At 38.7% G+C, this 25,130-nt stretch overlaps 1 protein-coding gene across 1 annotated transcript; it reads right to left on the reverse strand.

Moving 5' to 3' along the window:
* Positions 1-249: 249 nt before the first annotated feature.
* LOC103453820 (probable small nuclear ribonucleoprotein F) lies at positions 250-3,926 on the reverse strand. Its single transcript, XM_008393402.4, has 5 exons — positions 3,768-3,926; positions 3,128-3,215; positions 2,962-2,999; positions 2,792-2,856; positions 250-580 (listed from the first exon to the last, which is right to left on the reverse strand). Exons 1-5 carry the CDS (start codon positions 3,771-3,773, stop codon positions 511-513), a joined length of 267 nt encoding a protein of 88 aa, XP_008391624.1. The 5' UTR covers positions 3,774-3,926; the 3' UTR covers positions 250-510.
* Positions 3,927-25,130: the final 21,204 nt, after the last annotated feature.

Here is a 25,130-nt window from a genome sequence, read left to right on the forward strand (position 1 = left end):
CAAAAGTTGCCGAAGGAGTCGGATACAGTAGAACATTAGATGCATCACATAGGAAGCTGCAAAAAGAAATGAAATTACTTGTGATCAAGGATTTACATATGATCCACAATGTAGTCTACGTGCTACTACTCGGGCGGCCTCAACTGTCTTACCACTAGTAACTCATAATAAAAAGCAATTCATCAACAAAGTCAATGAAACTAAAAATTAAGATCCTGCAAAACCATGTTCCAATTTTAGCGCAGCGAATAACTAAAAAGGTTTCATTTCAACTCATATAGTCTTGTTACAATCTCATTCAAGTTAGAGAACCATTTGTCAGTTACAGCCCTTTTTAAAGGGCACGGGCATGTCGATTTAATATCCAAGGATAGTAGGATACCCAACTCTACATTCAATACAAATACAATCTAACCACTCCATGTTAAAACAAGAAAAGCAACAGCAGAAGTAGAGAAAAAATACTGGTTACCGAAGTCTGGTTTTCAAGCAAGATAACTGCTGCAAAACTCATTCCCGTTCAGCATCTTCAATTTCTTCATCCTCTGGCACCCCATGAAGATAAAGAACATTATTGCATCTGCAGAAGGAAACATGAAAAGATTATTTACTCGTTGAAAACTAAGGTTCTTGAATGTACGTGCATTGTGTTTTATCATGTGGACACATCCCCCATCTTATTCGCTGAGGAAACAGATTGTATAGACTAGAAATTTGAGAACTCGAATTATCTATTATCCTCAACTACAGATCAGTTTGTTACAAATCTCACTAAAATCCTACGATACAAAGGGAAAGAAATACAAATGCCCAAACTGAATGAACGAATGACATTTCTGAATCAACAAACATTAGGCTTCTCTAGACCCCAAGAGGTCTCCTGCCACATATGGACTCTAGCAGAATAAACTACTACGTGATCCACACTATTGCAACTTTTGTAGACCATGATCAACTCCAATCGATATCTCTAAGCTCAACCTTCTATTTGAACACTCTCATCAAATTAACACTCGACTATTGTATTAGCTTCTTTCATATGTTCCCAACTTTCTTACTCAAGGGGTGTTCAGGATTATGTTAATATACCCTTTCTCTTTGTTTGAAAGTAAGTTTACATACTCTAGACCAGAACATTCTCTATTGAAATTTGAACACCATGATAGGAAGAGCCGAGGTACGCAAAGAGTTAATGAGACTGGTAACTACGAACTATGTTCTACACAGAGAGAGAGAGAGAGAGAGAGAGAGAGAGAGAGAGAGAGAGAGTTGTATGATTACTATTGCAGCCTTTTAATGTAGATAAAATCAAAATAGACTAGACACTCCTCTAATTCATTGTTGGCCAAATCCTACGGAAGCTTCAAAGTTACTCCATATGTTATTTGTAGAATTAGAGAGAGAGAGAGAGAGAGAGAGAGAGAGAGAGAGAGAGAGAGTCGTATGATTACTATTGCAGCCTTTTAATGTAGATAAAATCAAAATAGACTAGACACTCCTCTAATTCATTGTTGGCCAAATCCTGCGGAAGCTTCAAAGTTACTCCATATGTTATTTGTAGAATTAGAGAGAGAGAGAGAGAAAGTCGTATGATTACTATTGCAGCCTTTTAATGTAGATAAAATCAAAATAGACTAGACACTCCTCTAATTCATTGTTGGCCAAATCCTGCGGAAGCTTCAAAGTTACTCCATATGTTATTTGTAGAATTAGAAAACAAAAGATTGGTCTCATGGCCAATCCCAAGTGGAAAAGGCAGTGACACTGCTCCACAAGGTGATAGGATATGACACCACCATCGACGGAGGAGCTCCCAGAGCTGAGAGGACCGTAAATGTTAACAGTACTTGATATGCAACGTTAACCTTTGGAATGTACAAGCATTGATTGCCAGCTCCATTCAGTTAGGGACTGATTGGTGATCAATGTCCCCCATCACAGTCCGTTCAGAAATATTTGTATGAATCACAATAAATTAGACACTCCTCTAAAACATTGTTGACCAAATCCAATGGAAGCTTCAAAGTTACTCCAGATGTTAGTTGTAAAATTAGAAAACAAAATATTGGTCTCATGGCCAATCCCAAATGGCAAAGGCAGTGACACTGCTCCACAAGGCGATAGGATATGACACCACCATCAACAGAGGAGCTCCCAACAAGAGCTGGGAGGACCATCAACGTTAACAGTACTTGATATGTGACGTTAACTTTTGGAATGTACAAGCATTGATTGCCTGCTCCGTTCAGTTCGGGACTGATCAATGTCCCTCATCACATTCCGTTCAGAGAGATTCGTATGAATCACAATATACAAGACACTCTAATACATTGTTGACCAAATCCATTGGAAGCTTCAAAGTTACTCCATATGTTATGTGTAAAATTAGAAAACAAAATGTTGGTCTCATGGCCAATCCCAAATGATAAAGGCAGTGACACTGCTCCACAAAGCAATAGGATATGACACCACCAGCAACGGAGGAGCTCCCAACGAGAGCTGGGAGGACCATCAACATTAACAGTAATCGATAGTGACATTAACTTTTGGAATGTACAGGCAGCGATTGCCTGCTTCATTCAGTTAGTGACTGACCAATGTCCCCCGTCAGCCTTCACACTCCCTATGTTATTTGTGGTTCCTATACATTACATGTCATATGTGCTTTATGGAAAAAGAAGTCATACTATATGCTACAAAACTAGCAAAAATAAAATACAAAGCACATCAAAACCATAGAATTCCAAGGAAGAATATAGCTAGGAAGTTCAAAGCATTCAAATGAACTCACCTTATCAAAATCTCTCCAAGATTTCCAGTGGATTGCCCATCAATATATTCTTCAGTGTTTGCCAACTATGCATATAAGATTTCAATATTAAACACATCCATCAGCTTCAAATTTATATCTCACTGAAAAAAAAAAGGAAAGAAAAACCAAAGAGTTGAATATAATAGTACCTGCAAGTTCATATAGGCATCTGTCGAGACAAGAAAACCTGAATTGAGGAATAAAACAGGATTAGGAATACACTAAGCATGCGATAAATAAAGTAATTTGCATGAGGAAACAAAAGAAAACACGGCATAAGTATCCAATACTTTTCCAGAACTGTAAGCAACATACCTTTGTACTCCATTCCCCATTTAAGTTTCACAATGACAGTCTTTCCAGTCAGATTATTCAAGAACGGCTTTGGGTTAACTGGTATTGTCTGCATTACGCAAATAACCAAAAGTATCAAAATTCGAAGCACGCCCTTAAGTTGAAAAAGTGAATTTAATTATATTAGCACATACAAATATTTTGGAGGACAGAATGCTCAGATTTTATTCATCAACTGCTAGTTAAACACAGGACGGATTTCAACGATATTCTCGTGCAATTTACTCTACTTCAACACTGTTTTATAATCTACCACAGACAACATCATGAATTGAAACATACATACATACTTCCATATCACACAAGTACTAAATTACTAATTAACAAACCCGAATTTCTCCAAAAACAAAAAATCTCCAAAGGAACAAAGTTTGGTTACAAAATGGAACCTTTCCAAAAACTTGCATTTAATTTCAACGACCCAATAAGAAATTATGAGCATTCAAAAATCCTCAAAGAGATCGTATATTTTAGGGAGAAATTGGAAAACTCAGAAACATGAAATAGCAGTTCCAAAAAAACCCAGTAAATTAAATATACATAGTAATTTAAGAATATTCAAATGTGATGGAGAAAAATAGTTGCAGAAAAAAATACTCACAGCCATTGGAGACAGAGAGAGAAGAGGGGCTTCAGCGGTAGAGTCGAGTTTGACGAGAAGGTTTAGGGTTTTTCTTCACTTTTTTCGTATTTGAGGGGGGAGCTATATTGGGTCAGTTTTAATAATATGATATTTGATTCTTATTATTCTTTTGCCCTTTTTGTTCTAAAAAATCACTAAAATAAGTCCAAGTGTTTCCAGGGCAAGGGCAGGGGCATATAAATTGCTTTCTGAAAAGTGATGTTTTTTACAAGTTTTATCCGTTTGGCATAGGCAAAAATAAGAGTAGGTGCAATTGCGATTACTATGCCTTGTGAGTGTGTCTATGTGTGCACATAGATTTTTATTTTATTTTAATAAAACTCTTTATTTAACTTCGATCATTTAATTTTAAATACAAAGCAAATCATAATTGTGACGATCCGTCCCAAATTATTATATATATTTCTCCCTTAGTGTGTAAAGTGACAATATTGCCCTTGTTGGCTTAGCGACGTGGATGTACATATGTAGTTCTAAATTAATTTCCTCGCTATTGTAATTAGATTGTACTTGACGTCACGAGTGCGTTGATGCGAGTTAGGGCTGAATCGAAGTCGTAACAAGGAAGTTACGAACGTATAAAGTGTAAACAGACCAAAATAAGAAACCAATCACCATAATTCCTATTTCCTTGGACCCAATTAGGTATTTGGGCTATTATCTCATATGAACCAATCAAAATTAGTCCTCTCTCTCCCTCTCTTACGGTAGCCTAATCAAGGCTTAACATTTTCTTCTTCTGCCCAATCAGGAGGACACACACACACACACACATGTACACACTCTCTCCCCTCTTCTCGAGCCTTCTCTTTCCTTATTTTCTTTGAGCCATGACACCCACATACACCATCATAATCAAACTCTCATGGATCGAGTCTTTGGAAACCACCATCATTCTCCTCTCGACCTCACGAACTCAACCATACCCTTAGCTCATCGAACAGACAATAGGAACGTGAGAAACCAAAAGCTCCGGCGAGGAGTCAAGTTTGCTCCGACGCGATCCTGGTGTGGTTTCGAGATTTTAAGGCTTGGAAAGGTATTCACCCAACTTTCCTAACTCTTTGAAGTAGTTTTGGAGTGAAGTGGACGTTAGTATAGATGGGTTTGGAAGGTTGCAGAGTTGGCGGGAAGTATTGAGGGAATTTTTGACCGTTTTCCGTTGGATTTTGAACTTCTATTAGGTACGAATATGTTCTACTCTTCAAGACCTTCAAATCCATATAAATTTCATGGATTTTAGTTGAGAAATGACAAAGTTATAAGCTTTAGAAAATTTTTCGGAAACCAGCGAGTGCAGTCGGCGGAGACCGGAGAAGAAGGGGAATATTCAGTTAACTTTAACAGAATATTCTAACGGCATCAGGTACCATTAGTTACATTTAACGGAATATTCCATCAAACTGACGGAATCTTTCTAACGGCATCAGTCACACGAACGGCACGTGCCTGTGTGTGAAGGTGCGTCTGGTGTCCAAAAATTTTCTAAAAATATGTGTGTGTTCGTACTGTCGAGTATATCACGTTGGTATACTCAAACACCTCGTTTGAGCAACGTATGAGGAATTAATCCTGGGTTTTGTTTATGTGCTATCGAATTAACATTAAAATAATTGTATCGTATATAGGTGAGACGTACCCCGAGGACGAGCATGGACAAGCGAGGCTAAGGGGTTACGATCCTGCTACTTATTAGTGAGTGGGCATTTGTTTTAGATATATATATATATATATATATATATATATATATATATATATATGCTTTACGATTTGTATGCCATGTTTATACCGCTTATTACTATAATGTTGCATTAGTATGAATTATGAATTATACTATTTGATGCTGCGGAGGCTCAGGTAAGCTTCAGGTGAGTTAGCATGTGATTGGTCTTGTTGCATTGCATATTACTATGCATTTATGCATTTATAGCTTATTATGCTGCACCTCGGTGTTAGTGCTCCCGCTCGAGGCCAGGGCAAAACTTTCACGTGATTGTTCACCTCCTGCATCGCACACTCACCTTGGATTCAAGTTTTGGTGCTAGCCTGTCGTACAGACCACAATAGGTGGTTTCGACTCGTAGGTGACCCGCGATCTATCGTACAGCTTTCACGTGATCGTATCATTTGAGCGTACTTATTTACACCCAACTTTTCGTACAGGTCACATTAGGTGACTCCGACTCGTGTGCAGACATATGTTGATGAGCTTTAGGTCTAGTCGTACAGGTCACGTTAGGTGACTTCGGTTGACATGTTAATCTATATCGACCTTTCACTTGGCTGGCATAATTTTGTTTTCATTGCTCTTGAACATTGTTTTTATATACGTGCATATTACTATTTTCTGGAAATTATACTGGTTTTACGGAGAGGGGTTATTATGTTCATAAAGATAAATGTGTTTTTCTAAAGCTTTGTTTTTGCCCACTCATCCTTTGGTTTTGCCCACTCACCCTTTGGTTTTGCGCCCCTCCAAGATCTAGGTAGTTGCTCGTCTTTGGTGGCTCACGAGGACTACACGGCGGTTCTGACATTTTCATAAATAAAAGTAAGGATCTTCTCCCTATTTGTATAATTAATACTTAGTTAGTTTGATTGCACTTTCGTTTCTGATATGCGTGTGTCTTATATTTGATCACTTTCACACACTTACATAGTATCTCTAGTTAAATAAGTTTAGTTTTGGTTTTTAATTATTCACATCTCTTTTATAAGTATCACTTCTGTCGCGCACTTGGCTACGTTACTCTCATGTGACGGCCAGCACATCTCGACTCTGGTCGGGGTATGTCAATTTGGTATTAGAGCAAGGTTGGGTAGTCCTGTATTTTTGCTTAAGTCTTAATCATTTCAATTTCTTATGTCAGAACCATGCGGCCTCGTAGAGAGCCACGTACTTCTTTTGAGTTTGAATATCCAGATATTAGACAATGTGGTGAATCTATTGCCAATACTATTCAGTCCTCACTTCGTCCTCCCCAGAGGAACCTCTTGGAGACTATATATAACTTGAAGCTAAATGATTTCTTTGGTAATGAGGGGTCCGAGGGAGTTGAGCATTGGCTTGACCATGTTGAGAAAACCTTTCGGGTGATGCAGCGATAAGGAAACCTTTTAGAGGACAGATGGGTCGAGACATCCACTTGGTTCTTGCATTTGGAGGCTACATCATGGTGGAAACAGGAATCTTTTCAGCTGTCAGCTGAAGATGCTTCAAATTGGGAGGTTTTCAAGCATTTATTTCAGAAGAGATTTATACCTCCGGAGTATTTGGATCATAAGAGGGATGAATTCTTAGAACTGAAGCAAGGGAAAGGTAATGCTCAGAAAAATAATACTAATAAGGATAAATGGCAGTCATCCTACGGTACTCGTAAAACACAAGATTTTAAACGAAGTGGCAACAGTTCTGGTTCATCCACTGGTGGTTTGAATTTTGCTACAACTCGGAGGGGTGGTAGGTTCACAGGTGGTTCCCGATTCCAGAGGCAGAGAAATCCTAACAGTTCTGGTGCTCCACTTTTTCGTAGGTAAGTGTAGATAAGGTGGTAGTGGTAAGTGTTTCACTTGTGGTCAGACGGGGCATAGGGCTAACCAGTGTCCGCAGAATCAGCAGAAACCTCAGCCCCCTGCATTACCACCAGCTATACCCCTTCAGTAGATTCAGGGGCCTAGTGGCTATACTTCGATTGGTTATAGTGGTGCTTATCACTATCAGGGAGATGCAGCTCCGTATTCCAGGGGAGCATACCAGTATCCAGTTGATCCATATTATCAAGGTAGTTATCCACAGTACCAGGGAAATTATATGTCGTATGTGCCATATCAGAGCAGTGGACCATAGTGGTATATTGCAGGACAGTCTCAAAACCTTAAGGTTGCCTCTAGCAGTGTTTGTTCGTCGAGGCAGCCTAATTAGCTCAGTCAGGGACCAGGTAATCAAGAAAATAGAGGTCGTGGAGGTTGGCAGCAGGCGTTGGCCATGTTCATCACATCTCAGAGTAATCCTGATCTGATTATGGGTACATTAAATATTCTTGGTCATTTTACTAGAGTATTAATTGATTTAGGTGCCACGCATTTTGTTATTTCTCATATTTTTGCTCTAAAGACTCAACCACACCTTACTCCCCTCGGTTATGAATTGGAGTTTTCAATGCCTAGAGGCGAGACTTGTTATGTTAGCTGGGAGTATCAAGGATGTCTTGTTTTTGTTGAGGATGTCATCATGCCAGCTAATCTTGTTCCTCTGGATATTGTCAATTTCGATGTTATTCTGGGCATGGATTGGTTACATTACAATCATGCCAAGTTGGATTGTTATGAGAAGGTTGTCACTTTCCATCAGCCGGGCTTGCCTGTGGTCACTTTTGTTGGTGAGTGTTGTGGATTGAGACATGGCGTTATCTCGATCATGAAACGAAGTGATTGTTGAGGAAAGGATGTCAAGGCTATCTAGCTTATGTGGTGCTGAACGAGGATACTTCTACTCTTGTGGAGGATGTTTGGGTAGTTAGGCATTTTACTGATGTTTTTTTGATGATTTACCTGGACTACCACCAAATCGTGAGGTGGAATTCGCTAGAGATTTAATTCCAGGTACAAATCCTATTTCTTTAACCCTTTATCGAATGGCTCCTGCTGAGTTAAGAGAATTGAAAACCCAATTACAAGAACTTGTTGAGAAGGGTTTCATCCAGTCGAGTACTTCGCCATGGGGGGTTCTAGTTTTGTTTGTGCGAAAGAAAGACAGAACTTTGAGGTTGTGTATTGACTATCGATAGTTGAATCGGGTGACGATTAAAAACCATTATTCGTTGCCTCGTATTGATGACCATTTTGACCAGGGTACCATCAACTAAAGATCAAGCGTGAGGATGTCCCAAAGACAGCATTTTGAACTCGTTATGGTCATTACGAGTTTTTGGTGATGCCATTCAGGTTAACTAATGCTCCAGCAGCCTTTACGGACTTGATGAATCGGGTATTTCGCCCGTATCTCGACGTGTTCGTTATTGTCTTGATTGATGATATTTTGGTATGTTCTAAATCTAAGGCGGAGCATACTAGACATCTCACTCCGGTTCTTAAGAAGTTAAGGGAAAATCAGCTGTATACAAAATTTAGTAAATGTTAATTTTGGCTGGATCAAGTGTCGTTCTTAGGACACATGATATCAGCCCAGGGTATTCTTGTAGACCCTCAGAAGGTAGCTACAATAGAGAATTGGGAACAGCCTCATACTTTCACGGAAGTACAGAGTTTTCTTGGTCTAGCCGGCTATTATTGACGTTTTGTGAAGGATTTCTTAGCTATAGCTCTGCCATTGATGAGGTTAACCCGGAAGGGGGTTAAATTTGAGTGGAGTGATGATTGTGAGTGGAGTTTTTAGCAACTGAAGTATTGTCTCACTTATGCATCTGTGTTGGCACATCTGGATGACAGTGGGAACTTTGAGTTTATAGCGATGCTTCTTTGAATGGCTTGGGCTATGTACTAATGTAGCATGGTAGAGTGATCGCGTATGCCTCGCTACAATTAAAGCCCCTTGAAATGAATTATCCCACTCATGATCTCGAGTTAGCCGCTATTATCTTTGCATTGAAAATCTGGAGGCATTATTTGTACGGAGAAATGTGTCAGATCTTCACTGACCATAAAAGTCTTAAATATATTTTTACTCAGAAAGATCTTAATCTTAGGCAACGGAGATGAGTTGTTTCTCAGTGATTATGACTGCACGATTGAGTATCATCCTGGTTGTGCAAATTTTGTAGCAGATGCTTTAAGTAGGAAATCCCAGGGTCGACTCAACACACTTTATGCATGCAGTGTTCCACTCTTGATGAAGTTGTGATTTACTGGAGTCACATTAGGGGGAAAGATTACCAAGGAGCTCTACTTGCTAATTTTCAAGTTAGGCTAATTTTGTTGGATCGTGTACTCGAAACTCAGGCGAATGATCTGAATCTCAGGAGTTAATACAAGCAGTGTCTAGAGGGAAAAAGAAAGACCTCAGGATTCAGAGACTTGATGGTATGCTTATGTAGGGTGATCAAATGTATGTACCGGACATAGCAGAATTAAAGAAAGATATACTTGATGAAGCACATATTTTGGCCTATGCAATGCATCCTGGGAGTACCAAAGATGTATCACACCATTTGACCTTTCTATTATTGGCCTGGTATGAAAAGAGAAATTGCTGAGTATGTGAGGTGTTGTGCAGTTTGTCAAAAAGTTAAGGCAGAAAGGAAGAAACCTTTTGCGTTATTACAACCATTTCTCGTACCTTAGTGGAAATGGGAAGATATTACCATGGATTTCATGTACAAATTACCTCATATGCGGAATGGTTATGATGGTATTTGGGTGATAGTTAATCGACTCACCAAGTCAGCACACTTCATACCCGTTCGAGAAAATTACTCGTTGAGTTAGTTGGCAGAATGGTTCATTTCGAGAATTGTCAAATATCATGGTGTTCCGGTGAGTATCATTTCTGATCGGGATCCTAGGTTCACTTCTAAATTTTGGGTAGCTTTCCAGGAAGCTCTCGGTTCGAGATTGCTGTACAAAATGACTTATCACCCTTAGACAGATGGACAATCTGAGAGAACCATTCAGACGCTAGCAGATACGCTGAGATCCTCAGTTTTGCAGTTTGGCGATGCTTGGCATAAGCGTTTAGCTTTGATCGAGTTTGCTTTTAATAACAGTTATCATTTTAGCATTGGCATTGTGGATGCAAATTTTCTCCTCTTCGATCTTGGACGATTTTGCACCTACAAAACAACTAGCACCTTAGGTTAAGGCCAAAAGCCTCACGCGCCCACGATGAATGGGGGGGGGGGGCTTTGGCCGAAGAACCTCCGATGCCAAAGTTAGAATTTTAGAGAGAAAAAGTGTTTAGAGTGTTTAGGATTTTTTGTAAGAGAATTGGAATTGGCTTTTTGGTGAGAAATGAGAGTATATTTATAGGGATAGGAGGTGGCTAGGGTTTTTTGGGTTTGATTTAGGTTTAATTAGCCAATTTATTTGGCTATTAAACATAAAATGAATGTTTTGGTGGTTTTTTGTATAATTGGCTAATCAATGTCACAAAAAAGGAAAATTATGGTGAAAAAAGAAGGAAATGGCCGGCTCCTTTTGGAGAAGGGATAACCGGCCTTTAGGGTGATTTTTGGGCTTAATTTGGTGATGTAATTAGCCTTTAATATATTGATTATATTAATTGGTTGAGGATGTTATGGAATGTTTGAAATAAATGGCTAATTGAATAAGGAAAAAATGAGGTAAAAACATATATGGAATGAAATAGGTTTTGAATTGTTACCCATTTTGGGTACTCCTGACTTGGTTGATGGATGATTCTCCACTGCTCAAGTGTAGGAAACCCGGTATGCCTCGAGGGTATTTTTGTCCTCTTTTGTCCAAAAGTCCACGTGTCGCCTAGTGAATATTTTTGGCTCCACAGGCATGTCACCTTTTGAGGTGCTTTATGGTAAACCATGCCATACCCTGTTATGTTGGTTTGAAGTTGGCGATAAAGTGCTAGTGGGCCCTGAGATTTTGGATGAGACCACGCAAAATATTCAGGTGATTAAAACTAACCTGAAAACGGCCTAGAATCGACAGAAGAGTATCGCCGATAAACATGCCACTGACAGAGTATATAAAGTTGGAGATTGGATATTTCTAAAGTTATCTCCATGGAAAGGCATGGTACGGTTCGGTAAGAAAGGAAAGTTAAGTCCTCGGTATATTGGACCATATCAGATCACTGAGTGAGTTGGTGAAGTTGCCTACATGCTTAAGCTACCTCCAAAGTTATCAAAGGTACATGACGTTTTCCAGTCACTATGTCATTGATCCATTGCATGTAATTCCTCCTTAGCCATTGGAGATTAATCTGGATTTAACCTATGATGAGGAACCGGTGAAGATCTTGGATTGGAAAGATAAGGTTTGATAGGAGCATATTTATGCGACTTAGTTAGCTTGTTTTCTTGCATTTTCATAACTATGTTTCTGTTTATTATAGTGTTTTAAGCTATTTTCGTGTGTTTTCAGGTCCAAATGACAAAGTTGGCAAGAAAGTGCAATTTGGAGCATTTTGAAGCAGTTTTGGGTACCAAATGGATAACTTATGAATGGAGCAAGATGGATGGACGAATTTGAAGTTCAAGAGGCTAGGAATGTGCTGAAAAGATGAAGAAAATAAATCCAAGACAAAAAAGATAAGAAATCAGCTCAAGAGAAGGAACATATTCCAAAACCTTATCCAACCTTATCTTATCCAAACTAACCTTATCTTATCTTATCCTTGCCTAATCTAGCTTTATCCTATCTTATCTTATCCAAATCAGTTTGTGACTTAAATCCAGCTGCAAGGGGACCTAGAAACCTGATTTCTAGAAGGCCTATCGTTTCCCTAAATTCATGCCGCACACTTATCCTTCTAGAACCTTAAATTGGTGCCGTGACCACCCTTTCTAGAAGACCCTAAATATTTGGCGCCTCTTCCTCTTCTAGAAGCCTTAGAATCTGCTGGAAACCTTAATCCTTTTCATCTTTGGTTTCGGCCAAACCTTAGTCCTTTTCCTCAAGGATTGTGCAATCCTAATCCTTATGGATTGTGCCGTGAGTTTGCCCTATAAATATACATATCTGCCGCACAAATCAATTCACCCACACACCCACATACATTAAGATATAATTGAGAGATTTCAGAGAGTTTTAAACGTGCACTTGCATGGAGGAAGGAGAAGGAGAAGCTTGTGTCGTGGCTTGAAATCCAAAGGAGAGTTCGAAATCTGCCATTGGAGCTGCTGGGACGTTCTTGGTTCTTTCTATCCTTAGATTTGTTTCAATATGTCCAACTTAGTGTTTTAAGTTCCACTAGAGTTAAAAAGGTGTTTCAATATGTCCAACTTAGTGTTTTAAGTTCCACTAGTGTTAAATTTGTCCAAACAGTCCTTAGAACCTGTTTTGAGTCTTTTTTAACTTAGTTTTGCTGTTTTGAGTGTTTTGAGTCAGTTTTAAGTCATAAGAGTCTTGTTTAGAGTTTTTAAGTCTAGTTAAGTGTTTTTAAGTTTAATTTAGTATTTCTGAGTCATATTCGTATAGATTAGCATCCCTAGTTAATCCTCGGTTCAGAACGATCCCTACTTACATCTTTACTACAATTGTCATCAATAGGGTTTAATTTGTGTATCAAGTTAATTTTCACATCAAATTTTGGTGCCGTTGCCGGGGATTAGCAAACTTGCTAATCCCTTTTGTTTGAGTTGTGTGTTTGTGTGTGTTTAATTGTGTCTTTGCCGTGCCTTTTAATTAGTTGTTGATATGTTTTGTTTCTTGTTTCAGGTACTAGTTTACGACTCGTAGTTCTCAACGTATTAGTGCAAACATCTTGGAGTTCGACAACGATTTTGAACGAACTTTGAGAAGAAAGAGGAAGCAACCAGAACCTAATCCACCTAGTTCAAGTTCAGAGGCCGAATTTGAATTTGAGGAAGAAGAAGAAAAAGAGCAAGTCATGGCAGCGGACAATCGTACGATCAAAGAACTTTCAGCTTCGGGGTTGGACAATGCCGTACCCCTTTGCATTCAATACCCCGTGGCTGCCCAAGGAAAGACCGATGAGTTCGAGTTAAAGTCAAGCTTGCTGCATCATATTCCCAAGTACCATGGGCTGTCCATGGAAGATCCACATAAGCATCTTAAGGAGTTTGAAGTGGTATGATCAAGCATGACACCCATCAATGTCGATGGGAATATTCTGAAGATGAAAGCCTTTCCATTCTCTTTTATGGACAAGGCTAAAGATTGGCTATACGAATTAGCACCCGAAACTGTCACTTCTTGGGAAAGCATGAAACGAGCATTCTTGGAAAAATTCTTCCTAACTTCGAGAGTTATTCTTTTAAGGAAGAAGACAAGTGGCATTCAACAAAATCAAAGCGAATCTTTCCCATCATACTATGAGCGTTTCAAGGGTCTAGTTGCATCATGCCCTCAACATTAAATGAAGGAGGAGCTGTTACTTCAATATTTCTATGAGGGACTTCTCCCAATTGAAAGACAAATGCTAGATGCCTCGGCGGGTGATGCTTTGGTTGACAAAACCCCGATAGCTGCCAAGATCTTAATTGCAAACCAGGCCTTAAATGCACAACAATACGAAGGTGTTGGACAAAGAGACACCCCACGACAACAAGTCTATGAGGTAAGTTCAATGGCTAAAATTCAATCTCAATTAGCTAACCTCACTATGCTTGTGTCTCAGGTTGCTGAAGGATGCAAGGTACAAGGAAATGCACCAAGTATATGTGGTGTGTGCTCTATGCAAGGGCACCTCAATGATCAATGTCCACAATTGATTGAGAATAGAGGATGGGAAAGCGCCAATGCCATAGGTTATCAAGGCCAAAATCACCAAAGGAATGATCCATATTCAAATACATATAATCCGAGATGGAGAGATCATCCAAATTTCAAGTGGAGGGAGCCTCAACAACCTCAACAACAAGGGGATTTTGATAGCCACCCCCTAGGATATATCAAAGGCCATTTGTGCAATCTCAACCTTAATCACAAACATCTCAACCAAATTTAGATTCGCTATGTGATAATGATCAAACTATTTAACTACTAACTTCTATATCACATGGATTACAAAATCAAAATAATCGAATAGCGAAGCAAGAAAAGGAGGTGAGTGACATAAAAAAGCAAATGGGGCAGATTTTAGAGTTCCTTGGGCAGTTTAGAGAACAAGGCAAACTCCCTAGTTCAACCATTGTAAATCTAAAGGGAGGCTTTGAATCCGCCAAGGCCATCACGTTGAGAAGTGGTAAGGACTTTGGAAACCATAAAAAACCAGTCAAACAAAGCCTCAACAAGGATGAAAAGCTACTGCAAGAAGAAGAACATGGAGCACAAGCCACGGCAAGGGAAGACCAATCCTTGCCACAGCCTCATTTGGCCTCCAAACTGTCCCAACCCATCAAGGTGAGTCCAAATACGAATTCTTCTAGTTCTATTCCACTAAATGTGCCATTTCCTAGCAGGTTTAGGCAATCAAAGAAAGAAGAGAATGAGAAAGACATTCTGGAAACCTTTAGGAAAGTTCAAGTCAATATCCCGCTCTTTGATGCAATCAAGCAAGTTCCTAAGTATGCCAAATTCTTGAAAGAGCTATGCACAACAAGGAAGAGGATTTCGAACAAGAAAGTGGTTCAGGTAAGTGAGAATGTTTCTGCGGTGTTACAAAGGAAACTACCACCTAAATGCAAAGATCCAGGTAGTTTTACAATTCCTTGTGTGAATGGCAATACTAAGTTTGAGCATGCTATGTTAGACTTAGGAGCTTCAATTAATGTCATGCCTTACTCAATTTATGCATCTATGAACTTAGGAGAGCTTAAAAATGATGGTGTGATTATTCAATTGGCTGATCGTTCTAATGCATATCCGAAAGGAGTTTTGGAAGATGTTTTGGTGCAGGTGAACAATTTGATATTTCCACCGGACTTCTACGTGCTTGGCATGAAAGATTTAGCCCATTCTACCCCATTGCTGATTCTTCTTGAGAGACCTTTCGTGAAAACAGCCCGCACCAAGATCGATGTGTTCAAAAGGACTTTAACGATGGAATTTGATGGGGAGATTATTGATTTTAATATTTCTAAAGCTACTAAATTTCCTAAAGATGATCATTCTTGTTTTTCTATTGATGTTTTTGATTCATTGGCGCATGATTATCTTGATTCGTTGGACAAAGATCCCCTTGAAACAACAATTGCACAAGGAATTAGACTCAAAAGCGAAGGGACAGAAGCCAAACACAATCACGACATGGATAGGGAGATCCTTGCCATGCCTACATGTGAAGATGAGGCCGAGATGGTTGCTGCCCTTGAATCATTGCCAAAGCATCATGGTAAGTCTCTAATCCCAATTTCAGTTCCCGTTTCTACTAACAAGTTGTTACATTCAGTGATTCACGCCTCGATTCTTGAACTTAAACTGTTGCCAAGTCATTTGAAGTATGCCTATTTGGGAGACAAAGAAATGTTTCCGGTCATAATCTCTTTAACACTCACAGCATTAGAGGAAGAAAAAATGATTAGGGTGTTGAAAGAGCATAAAACAGCCATAGGTTGGACCTTGGCCGACATTAGAGGTATTAGCCCTACAACTTGCATGCATCGCATACTTTTAGAGGAGGGGGCTAAACCAACTTGAGAGGCTCAACACCGACCTAACCCTCAAATGATGGAAGTGGTAAAGAAGGAGATTATGAAGCTTCTCGATTGTGAAGTGATTTATCATATCTCTGATAGCCATTGGGTTTTGCCGGTTCAAGTTGGTCCAAAGAAATTAGGAGTTACAGTGGTGAAGAATGCTGAGAATGAGCTTGTACTAACCCGTATCCAAACAGGTAGGCGAGTGTGCATTGATTATAAGAAGCTCAACGCCACCACAAGGAAGGACCACTTCTCTTTGCCGTTCATTGATCAAATGCTTGAAAGGTTAGTCGGTCATTCTTTTTATTGTTTTCTTGATGGATATTCGGGATATAATTAGATTGTCATAGCTCCAGATGACCAAGAAAAACCATTTTCACGTGCCCCTTTGGTATATTTGCCTATCGTCGTATGCCATTTGGGTTATACAATGCACCGGCCACATTTCAACGATGTTTGGTAAGTATATTTTTAGATTTCATTGAGAAGATTATTGAGGTATTCATGGATGATTTTAGTGTATTTGGTGATTTGTTTGATAATTGTTTGGATAATTTCACATTAATCTTGAAACGATGCGTTGAAACTAACCTTGTTTTAAATTGGGAAAAATGTCACTTTATGGTGAAACAAGGTATAGTTTTAAGTCATATTGTTTCAGAAAGGGGAATTGAGGTTGATAAATAAAAGATAGATCTTGTACGCTACTTACCCTCTCCTACTTCGGTTAGAGAGGTTCGTTCTTTTCTTGGACATGCAGGATTCTATAGGCGATTCATCAAGGATTTTTCAAAGATTTCCAACCCCCTTTGCCGTCTCCTACAAAAGGATGTCCCATTCAAGTTCGACGAAAAATGTGAGAAGGCCTTTAAACACCTTAAGGAAATGCTCACTTCGGCCTCCATCATTGTCCTACCAGATTGGAACCTTCATTTTGAGCTTATGTGCGATGCTTTCGATTATGCATTATGGGCTGTTTTAGGACAGAGGAAGGACAAGCAGCCACACGTCATCTACTATGCCTCTCGGACCTTGAATGATGCTCAATTAAACTATTCCACGACTGAAAAAGAACTCATTGCTGTTGTTTTTGCTTTAGATACGTTTCGTTCTTATTTACTTGGTACTAAAGTTATAATCTATTCTGATCATGCAGCGTTGAAGTACTTACTAACGAAGAAGGAGGCCAAACCAAGGCTCATTCGATGGATGCTTCTTCTCCAAGAGTTCGATATCGAAATCCGGGACAAGAAAGGAAGTGAAAACGTGGTGGTTGACCACTTGAGCCATATGGTGCATGAAGAGGATGCCAATGCCGTGCCTATTCCAGAGACATTCCCAGATGAGCAGCTGCTGTCCATTGAGGTAAGTGCGCCATGGTATGTCGATTTAGTGAATTATTTGGTGTCTAAACAAGTTCCAAGCACTCTAAACAAGCACCAACATGATAAACTTAAGAAAGAGGCACGTTTTTATGTGTGGGATGACCTTTACTTGTGGAAATATTGCCTTGATCAAATCATTCGTTGATGTGTGGATGATTTTGAGTTTAATTCGATTTTAATTTTTTGTCACACTTATGCATGTGGAGGTCACTTTGGCTTTGAAGAACTACACGTAAAGTCCTTGAATGTGGTTTTTATTGGCCTACAATCTTTAGGGATGCTAGAACTTTTTGCTTAACATGTGATCATTGTCAAAGAACCAAAAACATTGGTTCAAAAGATCAAATGTCGCAGGCCCCTATATTTTGTGTCGAAATTTTTGATGTTTGGGGCATTGATTTTATGGGTCCTTTCCCTTCATCTCATGGTTTTGTTTATATTTTATGTGCGGTTGATTGTGTTTCGAAATGGGTGGAAGCAAAAGCCACCCGTACTAATGATTCCAAAGTGGTTGCAGATTTTATGAAAACTAAGATATTTGCTAGATTTGGAATGCCAAGAGTTCTTATAAGTGATGGGGGCTCTCATTTTTGCAATCGAACCATTGAGGCGCTACTCAAGAAGTATAATGTCACGCATAAGGTGGCAACACCTTATCATCCTTAAACAAGTGGGCAAGCCGAGGTTTCTAATCGGGAGATCAAGCAGATTTTGGAGAAGACCATTGGGCCAAACCGGAAAGATTGGAGCTTGCACTGGAATGATGTATTGTGGGCATATCGTACAACCTACAAAACACCACTTGGAATGTCCCCATTTCGGCTCATCTATGGGAAACCATGCCATCTTCCGGTTGAATTGGAGCACAAAGCACATTGGGCCGTCAAAACTTTCAATTTGGACCTTGATGCGGCTGGAACTTATAGGAAGCTTCAATTGAATGAACTTGAAGAGATTTGGAACGAGACGTACAAGAACGCCCTTATTTACAAAGAGAAGACAAATGCATTCCATGACAAGATGATTCATACCAAAACATTCTCCATAGGGCAGAAAATATTACTCTTTAATTCCTGCCTTTGATTGTTTCCAGGTAAATAATGTTCTAAGTGGATTGGACCTTTTGTTGTTACTAATGTCTTTCCTCATGGTGCAGTCCAAATTCAAAGTTTTAAGACCGGAAACGAATTCAAAGTGAATGGACATCGTTTGAAGCCATACTATGAGCACTTTGAGGAGCATGCCGTGGAGGATATACCCCTCCATGATGTGGGCTCCACTGAAGCTTAAATAGAGGAATCGTTTGGCTGGAAGACATTAAAGCAAGCACTTCTTGGGAGGCAACCCATGCGAATAAAGAAGAACTAGGACGCTCCGGCATCATAACTAGATTTGCGTTCTTAAACTCTACTCTTTATTGCTTTTACTTTGCCATGCTTTTCATGTTTGTTAGTTGTGTTGTTTGCTTGCTTATGTGTGAGTTTATGTTTGAAACATTGAGGACAATGTTTGGTTTAAGTATGAGGGGGGTAAATAAAGTGTTTTTATTGCAAATTCGTGGGATTTTACCACCTAGCATAACTAGAGTTGTTTTTCACCGTTTTAAAGTGTTTTTAGTGTGTTTTGAAGTGTTTTAGTGTGTCTTTAACAGAAAATACGAAAATTTGAAACAAAATAGAAAATGTTTTGAAAAACCCAAAAAAAGAGTCGTTTTAGAGTCGTTTTTGTGTGTTTGTGTCTTAGGGTACCTTCCAACACAATGATGAGGATTTGGTTTTTAATTGCATGACTGTTAAAGAAAGTTACAAACATGGATAGAAGTTTGATATGCTCTTTGGTTAATGCTTGGTTGTAGTTGTTATTAACGAATTCACATGTAATCACAAAGGAAAAAAAAATCAGTTTTTGTAACATGCTTGAAGGAAGGAACTCAAACTAACGCTACAACCTTGAGAGACTTGAGCCTAAACTTTGTTTGGAGAGTTATTAATTTGTGATTTGTTGTTTTCTAAAGTTGTTGCATGCATTAATAATTCCAGAAAGTGCTTTCTTTGCTTATAACATATGTGAGTGGCTAGTCTACATACTTACATCAATCTTTTCACATATACCTAGTATAGGGAATGTAGTTAGAAAATCTGTATGAAAATAGAGAGTATATCCGGTGAGGAATTGAGGGAATTCTCTAAGGCGTGTTACTACATTCAAAATGTTCTTTTAATTGATTAAATGCGAGTTAGTAAGTGGTGACTGTGATTAAGTGTGTGTTCGAGGGTAAGGATAACTAAAATCTATGGGAGTAGTGATTTTTAGCATGTCATGTTTCATTGGAAATCCCTGAGGCGAACGTTGGAAGGTTTAGGTTATGTTTTGTTTTGTTTTGTTGTTTCGTTTTGCTCGAGGACTAGCAAAAGCTAAGTGTGGGGGAATTTGATAGAAGCATGTTTATACGACTTAGTTAGCTTGTTTTCTTGCATTTTCATAGCTAGTTTCTATTTATTATAGTGTTTTAAGCTATTTTCATGTGTTTTCAGGTCCAAATGACAAAGTTGTCAAGAAAGAGCAATATGGAGCATTTTGAAGCAGTTTTGGGCACCAAATTGATAGCTTATGAATGGAGCAAGATGGATGGACGAATTTGAAGTTCAAGAGGCTAGGAATGTGCTGAAAAGATGAAGAAAATAAATCCAAGACAAAGAAGATAAGGAATCAGCTCAAAAGAAGGAACATTATCCAAAACCTTATCCAACCTTATCTTATCCAAACTAACCTTATCTTATCTTATCCTTGCCTAATCTAGCTTTATCCTATCTTATCTTATCCAAATCAGTTTGTGACTTAAATCTAGCTGCAAGAGGACCTAGAAACCTGATTTCTAGAAGGCCTATCATTTCCCTACATTCATGCAGCACCCTTATCCTTCTAGAACCCTAAATTGGTGCCGTGACCACTCTTTCTAGAAAACCCTAAATATCTGGCGCATCTTCCTCTTCTAGAAGCCTTAGAATTTGCTGGAAACCTTGATCTTTTTCATCTTTGGTTTCTGCCAAACCTTAGTCCTTTTCCTCAAGGATTGTGCAATCCTAATCCTTAGGGATTGTGCTGTGAGTTTGCCCTATAAATATACATATATGCCGCACAAATCAATTCACCCACGCACCCACATACATTCAGATATAATTGAGAGATTTCAGAGAGTTTTAAAGGTGCACTTGCGTGGAGGAAGGAGAAGGAGAAGTTTGTGCCGTGGCTTGCAATCCAAGGGAGAGTTCGAAATCTGCCATTAGAGCTGCAGGGACATTCTTGGTTCTTTCTATCCTTAGATTTGTTTCAATGTTGCTTTTAATTTGGTTTTATGTTTTTAAAGACATGAGGAACTAATCTCTTTTTAGTTGGAGGTGAATTCGAAGCCATGATTATATGCTTTACATGAATTGATTACATCCAGTTATTGTTTCTAAAGTCTTGAATGTGATTTGCTTATCTAAGTTATTAAAACTTGTTTATGTATGTGTATGTTAATTGAGGATGCATACTTAGTTTGCATGCATAAATTTGATGTTAGAGTATAAGGGAATTTCACCTAATCGTTATGAACTTATATTCACAAGTAGTAAAGGTTGCTAGTCACAATCGGGTTAAGTTAAATCCTTGGCAGGAGTATCATGCTTTTCATAGTTACAAATGCCTCATCAATACTTATGATTTTCAAAGAACTTAATGACCTTTGATATGTTTTCTATCATGCTTTTCATAGTTAGGGGACTTGATAAGGATAATTTGGTTGTGATGTGTATCCCGTCCAATTCAATGAAACAAGGAAAATCTGATGGTTAATTTATGCTATCATGGTTAACTTGGGGTGTTGTCATTCATAGTTTAGAGGAACAATACTGGAAATTGGTTTATGTTACATATGTTATGTATGGAGAAGGACCCTCTAACTAGCCTATTTCACCATTCAATTAACTTGATTTCGTACCTAGTTTGCTTTAGTTAACAATCTGTTTAGTTTAATTAATTTTGTCTAAATCAATCCCCCTTTCAAATAAGTGTCTTAGATTAGTTAAAAAGGTGTTTCAATCTGTCCAACATAGTGTTTTAAGTTCCACTAGTGTTAAATTCATCCAAATAGTCCTTAGAACCTGTTTTAAGTCTTTTTTTTTTAACTTAATTTTGCTGTTTTGAGTGTTTTGAGTTAGTTTTAAGTCATAAGTGTCTTGTTTAGTGTTTTTAAGTCTAGTTAGTGTTTTTAAGTTTAATTTAGTATTTCTGAGTCATATTCATATAGATTAGCATCCTTAGTTAATCCCCGGTTTAGAACGATCCCTACTTACATCTTTACTACAATTGTCATCAATAGGGTTTAATTTGTGTGTCAAGTTAATTTTCACATCAAGGTTCTACGGAACAAGACCGTTTGTATGGTAAAAGTTTTGTGGAGGAACCATTCAGTCGAGGAGGCCACCTGGGAAACGCAAGAACTCATGCGGGACCTGTATCCACGTCAGTTTTATGGTTATTGATGTGTAGGAATTTCGGGAACGAAATTTTCTTAAATGGGGTAGATTGTGATGACCTGCCCCAAATTATTATATATATTTTCTCCCATAGTGTGTAAAGTGACAATATTGGCCTTGTTGGCTTAGAAAGTGGATGTACATATGCAGTTCTAATTTGATTTCTTCACTATCGTACTTAGATTGTACTCGATGTCACGAGTGCATTGACGTGACTTAGGGCCGAATCGGAGTCGTAACAAGGAAGTTATGAACGTATAAAGTGTAAATAGACCAAAATAAGAAACCAATCACCATAATTCCTCTTTCCTTGGACCCAATTAGGTATTTGGGCTATTATCTCATCTGGACCAATCAAAATTAATCCTTTCTCTCCCTCTTACGATAGCCCAATCAGGGCTTAACATTTTTTTTTTCTGCCCTATCAGGAGGACACACACAGACGAGTTTGGAAGGTTGCAGAGTTGGCCGGAAATATCGAGGGAATTTTTGACCGTTTTCCGTTGGATTTTGAACTTCTATTAGGTACGAATGTGCTCTACTCTTCAAGACCTTCAAATCCATATAAATTTCATGGATTTTAGTTCAGAAATGACAAAGTTATAAGTTTTAGAAAATTTTTCAAAAACTTGCGAGTGCAGCCGGCGGAGACCGGTTGAGTGACCGGAGAAGAAAGGGAATATTTCGTTAACTTTAATGGAATATTTTAACGGCGTCAGGTATCGTCAGTTACATTTAACAGAATATTCCATCAAATTGACGAAATCTTTCTAACAGCGTCAGTCATATGGACAACACGTGCCTGTGCGTGAAAACGCGTTTGGTGTCCAAAAATTTTCCTAAAAACATGTGTGTGTTTGTACTGTCGAGTAGATCACATTGGTATATTCAAACACCCCATTTGAGCAACGTATGAGGAATTAATCCTGAGTTTTGTTTATGTGCTATCGAATTAAAATAGTTGTATCGCATATAAGTGAGACGTACCCCGAGGACGAGCGTGGACAAACGAGGCTAGGGGGTTACGATCCTGCTACTTATCAGTGAATGGGCATTTGTTATATATATGTGTGTGTGTGTATATATATATATGCTCTATGATTTCCAAAAACATTTTAAATGAATTTATGCCTTGTATGCCATGTTTGTACCGCTTATTACTATATAGTTGCATTAGTATGAATTGTGAATTACACTATTTGATGTTGCGGAGGCTCAGGTAAGCTTCAGGTGAGTTAGCATGTGATTGGTCTTGTTGCATTTCATATTGCTATGAATTTATGCATTTATAGCTTATTATGCTTCACCTTGGTGTTAGTGTTCCCGCCCTAGGCCAGGGCACAGCTTTCATATGATTGTTCACCTCTCGCACTGCACGCTCACCTTGGATCCAAGTTTTGGTGCTAGCCTGTTGTACAGACCACAATAGGTGGTTCCGATTAGTAGGTGATCCGCGATCTATTGCACAGCTTTCATGTGATCATAGCACTTGAGCGTACTTATTTACACCCAACCTGTTGTACATGTCACCTTAGGTGACTTCGACTCGTGTGCAGACATATGTTGATGAGCTATAGGTCTAGTCGTATAGGTTACGTTATGTCACTTTGGTTGGCATGCTAATTTATTTCGACGTTTCACTTGGCTTACATATTTTAGTGCTGAACGTTATGACATGGCATAATTTTGTTTTCATTGCTCTTGAACATTGTTTTTATATATGCGCATATTACTATTTCCTAGAAATTATATTGCTTTTACGGAGAAGGGTTATTATGTTCATAAAGATAAATGCGTTTTTCTAAAGCTTTGTTTTTGCCCACTCACCCTTTTGTCTTGTGCCCTTCCAGGTTCTAGGTAGCTGCTCGTCTTTGGTGGCTCACGAGGACTACACGGCGGTTCTGACGTTTCCATAAATAAAAGTAGGAATCTTCTCCCTGTTTGTATAATTAGTACTTAGTTAGTTCGACTGCACTTTCGTTTTACTTATGCTCTGATATGCGTGTATCTTATATTTGATCACTTTCACACATTGACATAGTATCTCTAGTTAAATAAGTTTAGTTTTGATTTTTAATTATTCACATGTCTTTTATTAGTATCACTTTTGTCGTGCACTTGGCTACGTCACTCTCACGCGACGACCAACACGTCTCGACTCCGGTTGGGGTGTGTCAATAATATAACAAAAAAGCATTAATTAAAAATAAATGGCGAATGAAGAAGATGGTTGGATAATTATACTATAACAAATTTAATTCTTTTCCTATTTAGTATTTTTTTTCCCATTTTCTTCTTCTTCTTTTTTACGCTTTTAATGATTAGATTAATCTTGACCGTTGATTTTCTTTATTATTGAATCCGACAGTCCAAAACGTGCACGTGGCACATGAATAAGTTTTTCTAATTTTTTTTCATTGTTGGAAGTCCAACAGTCATGATCATCAAGTTGTTGAACGACTTTCATTTGGCCACATCAATCAATAGTTGGTACAAAATTTACAGCAACAGGCCCATGACAACAGAAGTTGTTGGCCTATTAGCCCAAGCTCCGTGTGTTTTACACGCGGCAAACACAAAAAAGGAAGCATCTGGTTGACATCATCATTGGCTGCTAGCACAAGGCTAGGCTCAAATTGCTCAGGTTTTAGGCTAGGCATGTGTTGTCCTACCAATTGCCCCCCCCCCCAACAAAATGGACTGGTGGAAGTAATTTTTTGGGCTAAAAGGCAATTTGGCAACCTTGCCTAGCCTTTTTTAGGTAACGGCTAGACTTGCTCTTAACTACCTTTAACCAACACAAAATCTCTAATTAAGAAATGAAGAATATGGAAACAAAAATTAACCACATCCAATATGATAAAGACACGTGATTTTTCAACTCAATACGATGGTTTTGCCTTTGATGTCGTGAGCAAACCACAGAGTACCTTAAAGGGCCTAACATTTGCTTGCCCTACAGCTGCTAGGCATTTGGGTCAGTTACATATATGGGTGTCCTTCGGGCCCATGATATCCAGATCCTGCCATTATGCTATACCTAGCCCAAAAGAGGTAGGAATTTGACTATTTGGAGTATCTCTTGGGCTACATCATAGTTACCTACCAGAGGCTTCATAAAGATTCATGGTAGTTGTTTGTGGAGACTAGTCTACATCA

This window comes from Malus domestica, chromosome 13 (assembly GCF_042453785.1).
Source record: "Malus domestica chromosome 13, GDT2T_hap1".
Taxonomy (NCBI): domain Eukaryota; kingdom Viridiplantae; phylum Streptophyta; class Magnoliopsida; order Rosales; family Rosaceae; genus Malus; species Malus domestica.